The sequence below is a fragment of the Sminthopsis crassicaudata genome, chromosome 3, assembly GCF_048593235.1.
Source record: "Sminthopsis crassicaudata isolate SCR6 chromosome 3, ASM4859323v1, whole genome shotgun sequence".
Classification (NCBI taxonomy): domain Eukaryota; kingdom Metazoa; phylum Chordata; class Mammalia; order Dasyuromorphia; family Dasyuridae; genus Sminthopsis; species Sminthopsis crassicaudata.
This window is the reverse complement of record NC_133619.1, coordinates 36,609,255-36,627,297: the sequence shown is the minus strand read 5'-3', so window position 1 is coordinate 36,627,297 and position 18,043 is coordinate 36,609,255. Positions and strand designations below refer to the sequence as shown.

The 18,043-nt window shown below is 40.2% G+C and overlaps 1 protein-coding gene across 2 annotated transcripts in view; it reads right to left on the bottom strand.

The window, feature by feature from the left end:
* Positions 1 to 14,731, bottom strand: part of MFN1 (mitofusin 1) — a 42,615-nt gene extending 27,884 nt beyond the window's left edge. Inside the window, exons 1-4 of one of the 2 annotated variants that reach the window (XM_074298250.1) lie at positions 14,595 to 14,731; positions 8,797 to 8,917; positions 5,210 to 5,345; positions 465 to 627 (exon numbers count right to left, since the gene is read on the bottom strand). In XM_074298250.1, coding sequence (XP_074154351.1) covers positions 465 to 627; positions 5,210 to 5,345; positions 8,797 to 8,911 — 414 coding nt within the window. In that variant the 5' untranslated portion in view covers positions 8,912 to 8,917; positions 14,595 to 14,731. Of the gene's footprint in view, positions 1 to 464; positions 628 to 5,209; positions 5,346 to 8,796; positions 8,918 to 14,250; positions 14,449 to 14,594 lie in introns of those variants that run through there. The other variant, XM_074298252.1, reaches the window with a different exon arrangement.
* Positions 14,732 to 18,043: the final 3,312 nt, after the last annotated feature.

Here is an 18,043-nt window from a genome sequence, read left to right as displayed (position 1 = left end):
GTTGAGTATTATGACTTTAAGCTGTATGTGGGCCATCCTTGGCATCAGAGAGCAGGAGTTCAATTCCACTTTCTGTCACCTGATAGTTATGAAAGCATCAGCAACCCTTACCATTTCTCAAGGCCCCAGGCACCAAACTCTTAGACTAAGAACAAAGTCTGTACCCTTTCCTAAATAAAAGTTAAGACCAAAAGAAAAAAAGCTCCTCTCTACCCCCCCCAAAAAAGGATTTTAAACAGGTATAAATAGATGTTTATCTTAAAATATGTTGTTGCATTTCAGCAAAGTTTCCTAATACTAACTTGAGAGAAAAATTCAAAATAAAATCATGGTTACAAAGATATTTACATTTCCATAGAAAACATCTTAGTCCTTGTCAATTATGCAGAAAGTAGACAGAACCAAAGAGCAAAGTCTTGAAAAGGTTAATACTTCCAGCCAAGTTCTTCACTAACAAAGCCCACCTTGACACTTTTCTTCTCATCTGATCCTTCAGTCATCAGATAGGCTTTATCCCCATCTGTTCCTTCTACACTCAGGAAGCAGTTTGTCGTGTGACCAATGCCACTGGGAAGGACTTTGTCCCATAACATTGCATTGATGACAGAGCTCTTGCCACTACTTGTCCTGAAGCAAGAGAACACAAGAAAATGAGAATGAGACAAATTCTTTGAGAATAAAAACTCTTCCTCTTCAAAACTATCTGGGGCCTGTGAGATTTTTGGACTCAAAATGTCAAACCATATGGCCATGCCCATGATCAGAGTTTTTCCCTTCTCTTCCCCCCTTATTTCATCCTTATCCCTTTAAATTTATAAATATTTAGTTTGGAAGTTTGGGAGACAAGGGGCAGAGAACTTTTCTTTCATGAAGTTGCCTGATGATTGGAACTGGGGAAAAAATAAGAAATTGTGCTGGCAGTACCAAATCATAAATCTGTCCCATGTTCTGTTAGAACATGGCTGTCCTCTGATACAGAAATTCACTTATCCACATTCCTTAGCAGTCCTTCTACACTTTTTCATTCCTCAAGTCTCCAATGCTCCCTGACTGGAAATTCTTTTCTTTTCCCAATTACCTTTCCTCCTTTCCTCTGAAGGGATTCTTATATTTAGCTTAAAATTCATTGTGAAAAAAACATAGATTTCCTACCCTAGTTAAAAAAAAAAAAAAACTCAAGAATTGCTTTTTTTCCTCATTTTTATCTTTTTTTAATCTGAATTTTCTTGTGCAACATGATAAATGTGGAAATATATATAGAAGAACTGCACATGTTTAACCCATATTGGATTACTTGTTGTTTAGGGGAAGGAAGAGGGGGGGAAGGGAGGAAGAAAAATTTAGAACACAAGATTTTTGCAAGAGTGAATGTTGAAAACTATCTCTGCATGTATTTTGAAAATAAAAAAGCTATTTAAAAAAATTAAAGAAAAAGAGAGAATATTTTAATCTGTATTCAGACACAAATTAGTTCTTTCTCTGGGTATGGATAGAATTTTTCATCAGAAGTCCTTCATAGTAGTCATGGATCATTGCACTGCTGAGATTTAGCAAAATCATTCACAGATCATCCCAGAAAATTGCTTTTACTTTGCCCACGGTATATTTTACTTTGCTTGAGTTCATGGAGGACTTTTCAGATTTGTCTTCTTCTTCTTGCCCCTTTCCTCTCCACTGTAAAAACTTTTTCTTGACTCTTTTATGGCAAATAATTTGCACTATTCCACTTTTCCCTTTCCCTTTCTCTCATTATATTCTTCTCTCACCCCTTAATTTCATTTTTAAAAAGATATTATCCCTACATTGGCCTTGAAATCAGAAGCACCTGAGTTCAAATTGAACCTCAAGACACTTAACACTTCCTAGCTCTGTGACCCTGAGCAAATCACTTAACCCCAGTAGCCTCACAAAAAAAAAAAAAAAAAAAAAAAAAAAAAAAAACCACTATCCCTTCATATTCAATTTACCCCTGTGCCCTGTCTATATACTCTTTCAAATTGCCATAATGAAAAAGTTCTAATGAGTAACTAGTTTATTCTCCCACATAGCAATATAAACCTTATTAAATCTCTTACCATTATCATTTTCCTGATTACTTTCTTTTGCTTCTCCTGAATCATGTATGTGAAAAACACATTTTCTACTCAGCTCTGGTCTTTTCATCACAAATGCTTGAAAATCTTGCCTCTTTTTTCACTGAATTTCCACTTTTTCCCCGGAAGGATTATATTCAGTTTTGCTGGGAAGGTGATTCTTGGTTGCAATCCTAGCTTCAATGCTCTCTGGAATATACTTCAAGCTCTCTGGTCCTTTAATGTAAAATTTGCTAAATCTTGTATAATCCTGACTATGGCTCCACTATGCTTGAATTGTTTTGTTTTGTTTTTTTTTTCTGGATGCTTGTAGTATTTTCTCTTTGACCTGGGAGTTTGGCTATAATATTCCTGGGAATATTCGTTTTATGATCTCTTCCAGGTGATCAGTGGATTCTCTAAATTTCTATTTTACCCTTTAGTTCTGGAATATCACGACAGTTTTCTTTGATAAATTCTTGAAAGATGATGCCCAAGCTCTTTTTTTGATCATGACTTTTAGGTAAACCAATACTTTTTCAATTATCTCTGCTGGATCTATTTTCTAGGTCAGTTCTTTTTCTAACGAGATTTCAGTTTTTGTTTTGTTTTGCTTCATTGTATCTTGATGTCTTCTGAAGTCATTAGCTTCCATTTGTTCAACTTAAATTTTTCAGGAATTATTTTCCTCAGTGAGCTTTTGTACCTCTTTTCCCATTTGGCCAATTTTGCTTTTTAAGATATTCTTTCTCTTCATTCGGTTTTTGTATTTCCTTTTGCCCCATTCTCGATTCTCTTGCTTATTTTTCCTCTCTCTCTTTCTCCATTGTCAAAATCCCTTTTGAGGTCTTCCATGACCTGACAGAAATTCTTATTTTTCTTGGAGGCTTTAGGTGTAGGAGCTTTGACTTTGTTATCATTTTCTGAGAATGTATTTTGCCCTTCCTTGTCACCATAGTAGTTTTCTATGGTCAGAATTTTTTCTGTTGTCTACTTATTTTCCTAGCCTATATCTTGACTTTTAACACTTTGTAAAAGTAGAGCTCTTTTTCCAGGGTGGGGGGAAGTCCCAAGCTTCAGGGCTTTTGTGCAACTCTTTTCAGAGATGCTCCTAGGGACCTGACCACAAGCATTCTTTTCTGTCCTGGAACTTTTAGCAGTGTCCCTGCCCCTCTATAGCTGTAAGATCAAGTGTGCTAAAGCCACAATAAAGATAGCTGTGAGCAGAGGCTTCTAGAAGCTGCCACCACCATCACCGCCCACTCCTGGTTTCCCAAGGCCCTCCCACCCAACTGACAAACCTTTCCTGCTGACCTTCCAAATCATCTTTGGTGTCTCTGGGCTGAAGAGATCCCGAAGCTGCCAGATTTGGAGGTCCTGTTTTGCTGGTGTGTGGTGGGAACTGCACTGCCATAGCCTGCACCAGGACTGCATCCTGAACTCCCACTCTGATGCCACAGACCTTTCCTGCTAAGTTCTCTTCAGCTAGAAAATGTTCTACTCCATTTTGGGGATTATTCTGATGTACTAAAATTTGTTTAGAATCATTATTTAAAGGAACTGGAGCAGTTTGGGGGAGAGGTCTGGCAAGTTCCAGTTTTAACTCCACTACTTTGGTTCCATTTCTAAAAAAACAAACTTAAAAAGGCCTGAGGATACATTTAGGTAGAAAGAAGATAAGGAGATCAGGGGAGAAATAAGAGATGATGGGATTAAGAGGGATTAGCTTTAAGAAGGAGTAATAGTACCCCTTCCTCATTGGAAAAAAAAAAAGAGAAAGTATGATAATAATGAACTCTGCAAAGTAGGGGGAACATTAAAGTCTTCAGTAACTTGAAAAGAAGATGCAGACATGACTGAAAGCTTGAGCAGGGAAAAGATCTGGGAGAGTGAAACAGACCAGACCCATTAGGTCCCATAACACACCAAGTATTCAACATGGCATTATGAAGTACAGTGTGGTGCACTAGAAATCAAAATATGAAAGCTCTGATTTCCTCTATCATTTCCCAGCTACGTGACTCAAAATAAGCCATCATCTTCTTAAGGCACATTTTTCTCATCAGTAAAACAGGTCTAGGAAAACTCCTGTTCTGCCCAACTCAGTTCTAAGAGTCAAATGCTAAAATATATGAATTCACTTTATGAATGAGAAGCATTGACATTCTGGATATGGCATTCCAGTAGGCATATCTCAGGCAAGAATACTGTGCTCCTTGTTATGGAATACACCTAAGTTAATCAACATCCTTCTCTAAGCCATGATGCCTTTTGAGTCTCTCACCCCCATACTTTCCACTCTGATAATATACCATAAAATATTGGCATCAAACTATGCCAAATACTTCCTAATGAATTCAAAAGAAAAAAAACTCACAGTATGACTCTTATATTCTTTTCATTTCAAAGCTAAGAACAATTTTTACCATAATATCTTTAATACATAATAATCCTACTTCACATATATTTGTATATTATCTGCTATAGATTTCATATTGAAGAATTAAGTCTAAATACACTCACTTATTCTAGCCAAACAAGTTTTGCTTATACAAAACTTAGCCATGAGAAATATAATTGTTTACATTTTCATAGAAAGATATCCCAATGATCAACTGTAAATGACTTTGCTATTCTCAGCAGTACAATGATCCATAACTACTCTGAAGGATTATCCATACCTAGAGAAGAAAGCGATTGTCTGAATACAGTTTGACTCATTCTCTCTCTCTTTTTTTTAACCTTTATCTTTCTTGAAGGGTTTTTTAGCTTTCTTTCACAACATGACTTTTATGGAAATGATTTGCATAATTTCGAATGTGGTTTCTTAATGAGGACTAGAGGTAGGGATAAAGAGAACCAAAAAAAAATTATTTTAAATGTCACTGAGGAAAAATATTAAAGTAAATTTTTAAAAATAAAACTAATTAAACAAAACAGTAGATGTAATTTTAAAAAGACATAATATTATAATCCAAATTATCTGTTATATGCTTGTGTTCTGAAAAGAATTCATTTTTTTCAGAAAAAAAAACTGAACAAAGTTTGACTTTCCAAAGATGAAAATTTCAATAAAGGAAATGGATTCTTGTTTATTTTAACTAGTACATGACACTTAAATAGAAAAAAATAATTACCTGCCAAAAAATGCCACTTTCATGTGCCTCCGGGCCAGCACCTCACCAATGACTGATAGTTTATTCTTATAGCCCTGTATTTCTTCCAGATCATCCTCGGTAGCTATCTGTTCAAGTTCTGGATTCTTATATGTTGCTATGAAATTAAGAAGGTATTAATTAGTACAAAGAATAAGACGTGATACAATGGGGGTACATAGCAATTATAGCTCTGGTATCTCACTTCACACCCTGTACCTCATACTCTGGCAAACTGACAAAAGATTAAGAGTCAATGTTGGAGAGGCAGACTAGTGTATTGCTGTTGGAACTATGAATCAATACAACCATTCTGAAAAGCAATTTGGAATTAGGCAAATAAAATAACTAAAATGTCCCTACTCTTTGATCCAAAGTTTATATCGTAAAGAGGTCTTTGATTAAAAAAATAAAGGTCCAATTTATACCTAAAAATGTTTATAGCAGAGCCTTTCATTATAGGACAGACCTGGAAAAAAGCTGATGCCCATGAATTGGCAAATAGCTAAAAATAAAAACAAAAATAACCCATGGCACATGAATGCAATGGAACATTATTGTACTGTACAAAATGATGAATGCAATCAATACTGACCAATTTGAAAAAAATCAACATGAAATAAGCTTACAAAACAATATACACAATGACATAAAACACACACACAAAATCAAAAATGAATGTGGCAAAATTCTACAGTACATAAGTTTCACAGAGGAGCTATGAGACACAGCACTATCCCTCTCTTCTGCAGAGATGGTCGTAAGACAGGTTAGTTTTACCGTACTGATGAGGGGTTGTTGCCATAGTAATCCTGCTCAGTACGAGAGGAACTGCAGGTTCAAACATTTGGTGTATGTGCTTGGCTGAGGAACCAATGGGGCGAAGCTACCATCTGTGGGATTATGACTGAATGCTTCTAAGTCAGAATCCCCCCTAAGCGTGACGATACCACAGTGTCAAGGAGCCTCGGTGGGCCACTGATAGCCGGGTGGAGGGCGGTTTTACCTTGACATCTTGTCACACTCTTTATGTATTAATTATGCTGACATTTCCTCCTCTTGTTCTTTTCCTTTATAAAAAAATACCATGTGTTATATGGGATGGCTCTCTGAGGAGGGGAGGACAAATATCAAGGGAAACTATGATATTAAAAAAAAAATACATCAACAAAAACTTATTTTAGATTCCTAAAAATGTGATTGTACATTTTTCATTGTTGAATTTTTAGCTATGAGCAAGTCTTCATGAACCCATTTAGGGTTTTCTTGGCAAAGATACTGAAATGGTTTGCCATTTCTTTCTCTTGCTCATTTTACAGATGAGGAAACTGAACAAATAGAGTTAAGTGATTATGGCACCAACTATCTGCCCTATACTTATTTAGTATTTAGAATATGCTAAGCTCTTAATATATGGAAATCTGACCATCTAGGGAATGGAATGTATTTGTTAATAGTCAAATGGATCATGTTCAAGTATACTTCAAAGTGTTCCTAGCAAATTGATAAAGGCATCAAAATAATTTAGTTTGTTCATGATTGTGTGATGATCAACTGTGATAGACGTGGCTCTTCTCAATGATGAGGTGATTCAAGGCAATTCCAACAGACTTCGAATCCGCATCCAGAGAGAACTGTGAAGATTGAATGTGGATGGAAGCATAGTATTTTCACCTTTTGTTTGTTTTTTCTTTCCCCTGCTTTCCCTCCTTCCTCCTTTTAGTCTGATTTTTCTTATACAACATAATATGGAAATGTTTAATAAGACTACACATATTTAATCTACATTAGATTGCTTGCTGTCTTGGAGAAGGGGAAGATAAAAGAGGATGAAAAATTTAGAACACAATTTTTTACAAAAATGAATATTGAAAACTACTTTTACATGTATCTGAAAAAATAAAATACTATTGGAAAAAAGTCTGGTTTGTAAATCTTTGCCTTAAGTCGAAGGCAATTTGCTATCTAATAAATTAATGTCAGCATTACTATTACCCTTTTAATCCAAGTGGATTGAAAGACAAGATAGGTTCTTACTTTTCCCATGATATATACTAGACAATTGGGTGTTTATTTAATTCCAGATATGGGGAGAGCTTACCATGTTCTACTAAGTTATGCAATAATTTCAAGGTAAAAAACCAGCTGGGTTTATTGTGGATGATTCTTTCCACTTATTTCCATATTTCTTTTTACCATTACAATTACCATTAGACCATTTACCATTACCATAAATTTTACCATTTACCATTCTTTTAACATTACCAAATTCACAATTTTTTTTTGCTCCATTTTCTCGTTATCCTCACACTTACCTCTTTAACAAGAAAAAAATAGGTGCTAGCAGTCAAAATTTTTTCCAAACTGTAAATAATTGATTTCTAACGCCAACACCACTAGAAATCCTTTATCACTGTAGGGATTCCTGATACCATCAATAGGCTAAAAGGTCCTGTCCCCCGCCCTGGGTAAGATGCAATTAAGATGTCTCTGCTATCCAAAAAAAAATCTACTTGATGTTTTTGAAGAATCCCACCACTGTTAAAAGAATTAACTGTCTTGGTAAGACTCTTCATTTTTTAGGAATCAAAGATGTACAACTGGGTGTCATATTTTTGCCATTTTATTTTGCAACCTTGACTTCCTTAATTTTTAATACAACAATTAAACAAAAAACTCTTAACTCCCCCATCCCCTTCAAATTTCATTTAAAAAGTAATTAGTGAGCTAGAAATATTTATCCAAATAGAAACCAAGCTCATTTTGCCTTTTAAACCATTAAGCCAAAAATACATGATTTATTGAAGAAAAGTGTTAGTTCTGATTTCTTTTCACTGTAGTATTTAGAATGATATGCAAATTATTCTATATCTATATGCATATGAACATATTGTTAATTCTGAGGTGAGGCAGAAGACCAACTATAGTGAACCTGTTGTTCATTTCATTTTTTTTTTTTGGGCTGAGGCAATTGGGGTTAAGTGACTTGCCCAGGGTCACACAGTACATTTCACTTTCACATCAATTTCATAATCAAACCTTGAAGGAATGGGGCCCTTTTGAATGGTTCCCTCTGCTCTCATCCAAAACACTTTTCTTGGGAATTCAGAAACTTACTTCTGAATTTTGAGTTCAACAATGAATATTTGTATAACCTTAGAAAAGTTCTTTGGCTTCTCAGAGCCTAAATTTCACCATCTGCAGAACTGGATCATGTGAGTCACAACCTTAGTGAGATCTAAATTAAAAGATTAAAGTTAGAGGAGACCTTTAAAGGCCACATTATCCTCCATTTCAGATAATGAAACTGAAGCCCAGAATGGTTCAATGAGTCCAAGTTTTTTTTTGCTTCAAAAATAAAATCCTCTAACTTTTTTAGCAAAACACATTCACTCCCTCAAATATACCTTAAAATGACAAACTTGGAAAACAAAAGTATGTTTTGTATTTAGATTTATAATGTAATAACAAAATTTTCTGGAAGTTTGGAAACTTAATTCACATACATGAAGGTCTTCATATAAAAGCTTCTGAAACACTGCTACATGATCAACTTTATAACCACTAACCTTCAACAAAACTTGTGCCTTCAGTCACGTACTCCAATAACTGGTCAAAGATGGCAGTAATCGTCTTTTTAGCCAACACAAAATGCTTCAGTGGAGAAGTGGTTGTTTCTGCCATTTTTAACTGTGAAAATGACAAACATCAACTTGGCTAAGGGAAATGCAAGCACAAAGATTTCAGTGTGCTTAATGAAGCTAATTCACACAAAATCCTTTATTTTAACTGGTGTGGAAATAAGTACCTACTATGTACCAGCCATACTGCTAGCCACTATGGATACAAAGTCAAAAACAAACAAAAACAAACTGGTCCCATTCTAATCAAGGAAACATCTATAGTTGCATATCAAACAGATAAAAAGGTGGTGATTGTCATTGGTCTTTAGTTCTTGAAAAAGACTGTGATTTCAGTTAGGTGATGCCATGGCATGCCAGTGAACTGGATTTAAATGAGGGAGAGCTGGGGAAGGTCAGCCTCACTCCCCTCCAGAGCCATTCGGGTTCAGTGGTAAGATATAGATCAGGAGGATTGGAGAAGGCCCCGAATGCAATGGGGTACCTGGTCTTTTTAAAATAATGTCATTTTAACAGGTGTCAGTTTGACTGAGGCAACACCCAATCAGTTGAGCAAAGCTAGATAAGAAAACAAGCAAAGAATGGTCTCTTTTACCTAGCCAAAATATATATATTATGGGCAGCTAGATGGCACTGTGGATAGAACACTGGTCTTGGAATCTTGGGAAGACCTAAGTTCAAACTCAGTCTCAGATACTGAACACTTATTTACTTAACCCTGATTACCTCACACCCAAAGGGAAAAAAAAAAATCCAAAATATATACATCATCTTGAAACCCTCAGAGTTTCTTTAGTTATTTAATTTTTTTGGCTGGGACAATTGGGGTTAAGTGACTTGCCCAGGGTCACACAGCTAGGAAGTGTTAAGTATCTGAGAACAGATTTGAACTCAGGTTCTCCTGATTTCAGGACTGGTGCTCTACCCACTTCACCACCTAACTGCCCTAATTGTCATCCTTTAATTTATTTCTTTAAATTTTTGACCCTCAAGTTTCTAATTAAAACAGAAATAATTGCTATTTACTTTAACACTCTGCCAAAAAGAGATCAAACAAGGATCAAGTGGAGCTTGGGACCTATTGCTGGTCAATCAATGAGAACCAGAATGGTTTAAGGGCAGGGTCCTACCCTAAATCACCAAGATATCTTTAGAGGGATAATCTTGAGGAAGAAGGCACCAAGGGAGGCAGGTTGAGGCAGGAAAGGCTTCTTTTATAAAACGTAATTTGAGTTTTGATTCCAAAGCATGGCCATTAGCCAATCAAACCATGTATTAACAGTTAGGGATACAAAGACAAAGAATTCCTGTTCTAAAGTAGCTCACAGCAAATAACTAAATATGCAAACAAGATATATATGAAAAATATAAAACTCAGAGGGAAGGACAAATCAGAAAAGCTTCCTAGGAAGAGTTTAGCTTTGACCTGAAAGAGGTAAGATAGCTTGGGGACAGAAGTAGGAGGGAGAAACAAGAGGAATGGAGGAAAACCATTGAGAAGGAATGAAGAACCTTTCTGTCCTGGGCCTTCACCCTTTATACTGTTTCCTGTGCCCACCTCACAAACTGCCATAGATTCATTTACCATCTATACTGATTCTCAAGTCTATCTATCCAACCCCAAACTCATTCCTGACCAACAGTCTCATTTCCAACTGCCTATTAGACATATTGAACTTTATAGCTATCTCAGAGACATCTTAAACATGTCCAAAACTCTAAATGTCCAAGATACACAAGCTCAAACTGATGAATCACCCTTTCTCTCTCCTCCCCATATCCAAGGGCTGTCAATTTTATCTTGATAACATATCTCACATCTATCCCCTTCCCTTTTCTGACACTACCACCAGCCTGGTACAAGACCTCATCAAGCCAAGCCAAACCAAGCCTTCAACAACCACAAGTCTCTTCCCACTGCAATCCATTCTGCATTCAGCTGTCAGAGGAGCCTAAAATGCAAATCTGAGTACATCACTCCCCTCCCCTGCAACTCAATAAACCCAAACCCTTATCATCTTCAGGACCAAATATAAAATTCTCTTTGACATTCAAAGTGCTTCACAATCTTTAGTGCTTTTCCAATATTCTTACCAGCAGATATTCTGCATTGCTGCTAGTGCCTTTTCTTGGTTATTTCCAATACATCCTGAATACAGCTTGTTTGCACACAGCTAATTTGCATGTTGTTCCCCCCATTGGACTGTAAGTTCCTTGAGCAGGGAACTGTTAACTTTATTTCTATCTCCATCATTTAACATGGTACTTGGCTCATAGCAGATGCTTAAAGAATGTTTACTGAATGGAGTCAAAAGTCAGACTGAAGGGCGTTAAGGAAGAAATCCAAGAGATTGGAGAGCATTCTGGGCATGGGATACAGATGGGTACAAATGGTACAAGATGGGAGCTGCAGGCTAGATGGGGTCAGGCTAGGAAAAGCCTTAAATATCAAGAGGGACTTGGTGTTTGACCTCCTCCCTTCCCGGGCTTCTAACTATGGTCTTTGCCACCATGACCAAGATGCCTTCTAACCCTGGGACATCCCTCCCCAAGTCAGCTTCTTTCTCCCACTGGCAAGTTGCTTCTCTGGCCTCATTTGGAAGAGCCCCAGCCAGTTGCTTTTCGGACCCTTCTGGTTGCGTTTTCAACTCTAGCTTTAGCGAGCATGCCCCTGTCTCCGTGCCTTTCTGCCATTCCTTTTCATCCCTTTCCCCACTAGATTGGAAGGGGCTGTCTTTTACTTATATTTGATTCTCAAGGGCTTAATACAATTTTTTGCACATGGTAAGTGATTAATAAATGCTTTCTGTTTGCTTGCCCGATCCTAGGGATTAGGGAATCACTGGAATTTACTGAATTTCCAATTAATTTTAGTAAAAAAGTGAACTGTAAAAGAACAGATTTGTCTAAAGTATTGAAGGTTTCATTTCAGGTACACGCTCTTGTTGTTTGTCCTTTATTCTGAAGAGGACCATGACATCTGGGAGGAATAACATGCAAGTGAATTGGATTTAAATAAAGGAGGATTGTGCAAGGTTACCAGCCTCCAAAGCCATCTGGGTCCAGTGGCAAGACAGCGATCAGGATGAGTGGAGATGGCCCTAGATGCAATGGAAGACCCTGGCCTTTTTAAGCTAAAGTCTTAACAACTATGAAAGAACATGTCCATAGACTCCATCTGGGGCTGGTCGCCAAGAGCCCTTGTATACTCTGATGCTCCAGTGCCTGCAGGTTCTGGCCTTCCACAGGCCTGGGATTTCATCAGGGTGAGTGGGTGGGCAGTCTAGATTATAAAGGCCTTGCAGTGACAAGCCTCTGCCAACTTGGCTCAACCTGCAATCCATCTGTAACCTTTCCACCTTGGACAATAGAAGTGTAGCAGCTTCCAATCTGCTGGGTTAACCTCTGAGAACACAGAAGTCATGCTACAGTATGGCTGGGCAGGGGTCTATATTTGGGAGTAGTTAAAACCTTGAAGACCTGCTAGTTCAACCCCTCTCCTTTTAAAAATGGGAAAACTGGCTACAAGCAAGTTAAATGACATGTCCATGATCATACAGAAGTAATTTGAACCCAGGTATTCTGACTATAAAGTTCTTTGAGCCCTACAAAATCAGGTCCTAGAAGAGAACTGAACCAAAAAGGCCCAGTTTCATTTCAATGAAAACACCATGGTGAAGTGTGTAGGAGGAAGCGGAGCTGGTCTCCCAGGCTGGCTTTGCTCAAGCTTGCCACGCTGGGCGAGTCACCTGCCATTTCTCCCTCTTACCATCTTTGGCTCCGACGGGATCAAACTAGACTGTAAACTAGTAAAACAACGGAAATTTCCAACTCAGGGGGTTCTTAAGAAACTTTTGTATAGGAAAAGAAAAGAAAAGGAAAGCCGCCATCAGACAAGGAAAAAGGAGTCTGGTTTACAGGTTTAACAAGTAGTAACTTTAGGCAGGTGCCAACTAGATCAGACAACAGTTAGTCTCTTTCTGGCGCTACAATTCTATTCCTTTCTTGAATTACAGAGATTTCAAGAGAACATTTTTTTCAGGATATCAGGAAATTGGGAGTCAAGATTTACAAGAATTTAACTGACATTACAACAGACAAAAAGTCCTCTCGTTTTTTGTTAACAGAATCTAATAATCATCTCCCAATGCTATTGATTTCTCTCCTAGTAAAACTAATGGGGGGGGGGGGGAGTTGTCCACGTCTTTGTTAAAAGAGAACAATTTGTTTTTAAATGAGAAGTTTGAGAAAGCTGGGGGTTCTTTAAGTCCAGCTGGCTCTAATTCTTACATTAAGCTTTCTACTCTAGCCCTTTAAAGGCGATAATCCATTTTAATTATGTTGTCACTACACAAGATAACTCATCCAGGTCACTGGACAAGGGAAAAACAAGTTAGTGGACAATAACCTAAATCGCCAAGTTTCTGAGAAGAGGCCGGGCCTGCCTGAAAGTCTGGACCACCTCCTAAGGCCTGGAAACAGCACCAGGCAAACGGCAATCATTTTTGCTACAAACCACCAAGGACAGTCGGGGCAAAAAGTGGACTGAGGTTAGAGCCAGGCCATTAACTGCTTCGGGGAACGGAAAAAGACTCTTGGCTTCTTCCCATTAAAAATCACCAAGGGCAAATCGCTACCACTCAGTCTAATTTTGGGCAGCTGAGCCCGGGTGTGAAAGCACCAGCCACAGAGACAGACAAAGTTGGAGCGGGCCAGTCCTTCCCATTCCCTGTGACTGAAGCTGGCACTGAGAAAGCCCAATGAACAAGCGTTTTTCGTTAGGCCCCTGGAGAAGCAAGGAGCTCAAAGGGAACAGCAGTCTAGAAACTTCGCTTTTTCCGGGGAATGGAGGAAGAGGAAACCATGTAAACAGACGAGTGTATCCCAGTTTATTTAAGGACAGAGTATCACTAACCCCCGGGGGCAGGGAAAGGCTTCCCAGGGAGGGAGCTCAAGAGCTGAACCTACAATGAGCCCCTTAGGGTTAAGCTTTAGAGCAACCATTTCAATCAACCAACAAACACTTAAGTGGAAAAAACTAAGTCAGAAGTCTAAACGAGGTTCTGGTCTTTCCCTGTAACGGGAGGGTAATAATAGCAGCGGCTCCCAGGGGGTTTTCCAGGGTGGGAGACAACCCGTAAAGGTATTTACGAGAAAGCATGACAAGTGCCTCCAGTCGGGAGGCGGCTCGGCAGAACGTGGCTCCGGGTTTAGAGAACCTGAGTTCAAATCTAGCCTCGGACCCGGGACCCTCTGGGCCACCCGAAGTACTCCGTAGTCTTTCGGAAAGAGACCCCACCCAGAATCAGCATTAAACCTTTCTGAAGACCCCCCCCCCATTCTGAGGCGGTAGCCGGGAAGGAGCATTTATGGAGCACCTACTGTGTGCCTTCACAAAGCCTCCCAGGAGCACCAAGGCCTCTGCCTCGAGGATCCCACAGCTTTGCCCTATGCCCCCGGCAGGGGTTCATCGAGAGGATCAAACCCCGGCCGAGGCGGCGCGGCCGGGCCCGGGAAGCCGGCCCAGGCCTCAACTGCCGGCCTGGGCCCCCTGCCCTCCCCTTTCTGGGGCCAGCCCCTAAAGGCGGCGCTCGAGAAGTCCACCTCTTCCCTCCCACTCCGCCTCCCCCCTCCAAAGACCGCAGCGGGGGACCGCCCGCCCAGGGGCCTTGTCGCCGAGCGCCGGCGCTCGGGACGGGGAGTCGGGGACGGGAGTGGGGCCTGACCTGCGACGACTCTCCCGTCCTAGTCGTAAGCCGATACCAGCCGCGGAGTTGCTCCCAGGGCCCCGATGAGTCTCATCGTCCCGTGCCGGGAGAAGTCGAGGCCGGACCAGGGGGCGGGGCTGGGGAGGAGTCCTCGGTCGGGGAAGGGCGTGGCGAAGACCGGAAGGGGCAGGGCAGCTTCCGGGCCCCACCGCCCCGGTCTGGGTTATAGGTGGCCCGAGCGGCGGAAGTGCGCGGCCTTTGGGGCGCCATGTTTGTTAAGGGCGGAGAAAGGGCAGCGTCGCCGCTCTGGCAATTGACCGGGAATTCACTGCCAGGTGTTTCTAAGCATGGGCGTCTCTGACGTCACGCTCGCTCTAGACTAATGACCGAGCGAGCGCAAGGACTAAGTCACAGGAAGACTCGGGGGCGGAGTTTGGGGGAAACTCGGTGGTCACTCCCAGAGCTTCCCGACCCAACCAAACCCAACGTCTTTATCCCACCCGGCTGGAAGCCTCCAGAGTTGAGGAATTTACAGAAGCACCCGCTCTTCTATTTATTGTGAAGTTTGGGGTGACTGCAGTTTCCCCGAATCTCCCTGATCAAGCCTAACGCCTCCGGCTTGTGACCGCCCTTCCAATAAAGCTAGGCCCCGGACGGGGGCTCGACCTTGAGGCCCCCCCGCCGGGAGGCTAACCTTGAGCTGCTCGCTGAAGCTCGCAGTTTCCTTCTCTGTAACAGGAAGGGGCTGGACCTCTTGGGTCCGTTCCAGCCCTAAACCTGTGATTTTGGAAACCATCCCAGCCCTTCAGAAACTTCTCCTGGGGGAGGGAGGGAAAAATGCTCTGGGCCGCCCCAAATCTCCTAGGAGAGGGGGAGGGGGTACGGAAAGTCGGGATTGGAAGGGGAGCTCTGAGCGGAGCCCTGCAGGGAGGTCCCGGGATTCCCAACTAAACTAAGGCTGGTCTATCCCACTTTGACTGGCAGTTTTATATCGTTCCCAGACGGACGTCCAAATGACTGGGTAAGGCGTGAGGAGTGTCGCACGCCACTCCCCTTTCCAGAAATACATTTTGCATTTAGGATTTCATCCAAAAATGTTATGAGGAAAATTCCATTTACCAGTGAATGAAAGAACTGCCCGATTCTCTTGGTCCATTCTGTTAGTTTCTCACTTAGAAAAGCCAGTCTTTTAAAAAGGACCTTCTGAAGCTGAATAACATCGGGAAAGTTCGTTCCGCCGAAAACAATAGAATTTCTTCATTTTTAAATATCTTAGGAATGGCTCCGAACCAAGTCCGTTCTGGTGACCCGGGAGAGAAGAGGAAAACAGGAAATGAGTGTAGCAAGTTTTTTTCCCCATCAATCAGGACTACTACTCGTCAGGAAAGCACTTGAACTTTTGACAGTCTTGAGTTCATATTTTAAACTCTTTTCCACCTTAAATATCTTAACCTTTGAAAAATCTCACTCAAAATCTTAAATGCAAATTTTAAATTTACGTACCAAGCAAACTGGGAAGAAAAAGGTGAATCGTCCCCTTTTCCCTTAAAGAATTCAAAGCACTTTTTAACTTTCCCTTTCAACCATCTAGCGCCTGAGAGACTTTCATGTTCAGTCTCCAGCGTGCTAGAAATGGATAAATCATTACATAATTCCTTTTATTCAAACGAAGAAATTGACCATTCCAAAGTTCATTGTAAAGAGAATTGTAATCACATTAATAATATCCCATCTTTAAGCCACGAAGAAAGTGGGTGCTGTGTGGCATAAAAATGTAGATATTCTTGCCCCAAGGAGCTGACAATCTAATTGAAAAGAAACTTAAGTTCTAGATTGTGAGACAAATACTTTTAGAAATCCTCAGATTTTAAATATTGCTATTGTAAGAAACAAAATATCTTAAGAACCACATGACTGATGAATTCAGGAAAGATTTATTTTACATTCTCGAAAGAACGGATGCTTGGTGAGTAGCATTGCCTTGGCATTTACAGGGGACTCAGTGCCGTCACGCGACTGTCTTTGCGGCGACCGAAAAGGGGGTTCCCCTTCCCTAACTCTCATCAACGTCTTTGAAACTCCAAAGGCAGCATTTTATTATGCCCTATTCGGAATCACAAGTCCCTCCTCGGATTCCCCATTAATTGATTATGATCAAAAGTTATTCAGCGTGAATCTGGACCTCTCCTCACATAGCCAGTGGCTGCCTTTAAGGATAAGATTACCTTGTAGAAAGGTGAAGTTAGCAGTGCCGGATTAGGGACAAAGAACAAAAGATTCTTTTCAAATCTCTGGCCACTACTTCTGATTACAAAAGTCAGTCCCAGCCCCCAAGGAGTTTACATTCTTTTGGGAGAAGATAAATTCCACCCTTGATTATTCCTTGATGTCCAAGTTTCAGCTTTCGAATTTGTTTCATTTCTCCAATTTAATTTTCATAACTATGAAAACCCCAAATACGCATCCATTTCTCACAACAATGAAAAAGATTATGGGGGAAGTAAAGACATGAGTTATAAAAAGGTGTAGAATTTGGATTGGTGAATTTCAACCATGGGGTTGAGATGGGAGAAAAAAATGACAATTTTGAAAATTATCAAGGCAGGAATTAGCAAAACCTGTTTGGGAGGCTGCAATCCACCCTTATTAGTTAAAGGGTAGCCCTGCTTTATCAAACTTCATGGATATCGAGACCCATCATCAGAGTGGAAATAATTTTCATTTTTAACAATCGAGAATCTCCAGAGTTGAAAAGGAGATCGGATACTTAGGTCTTCAAAGGTACCTCAATAGGTACCCAACAAATGGTCTTCCTGCTTTTCCTTGAAGAGTTCGCATGATGAAGAAACCCTCTGGCTCCTAAAATACACTTGTCTACTTTGGGAGAATTTTAATCTTTACCAAGTTTAACCTGACACAAAACCAAAATTTATTTCTTTGAAGTTTCCACTCATGGCTTCTACTTCTAATCTCTGGGGCCAAGCAGAACAAGTCTTCCACCTAAAAACCCTTTAGTGATGTAAAAACTAATTATTTTGTCCTTCTTAAGCTATCTTCAGGCCAAGCAAATTCAGGTCCTTGTATAGAATGATGTTGATGGGATAAAATAGGCACCAGGAGTAATAAATAGACGTAATATATTGTGTGGCTCAGAATGGTGAGGAGTCACCATGTAAGAAAAAACTGGAGAGATCTCTAGGAGCAAAGCAAAAGTTTATTGTACATTCTTGCGAGAATCGGGAGTCCCTCCCAACAAGCATGCAATGGAAGAGAGGACTTTTGGGACAGGTTTTACACTTTAAATAGTCCCTTACACAAATACCCCTCCCACCACTGACCATCATCCCCATTGGCTGAGGGTCTTAAATTCTAAATGAGGGCACTACCCAAGAAATTGACCAATGAATACATAGTTGCCCATACTTGATAGAAATGGGGAGAAAGGAAGGGGATTTAAGTATGCCCTT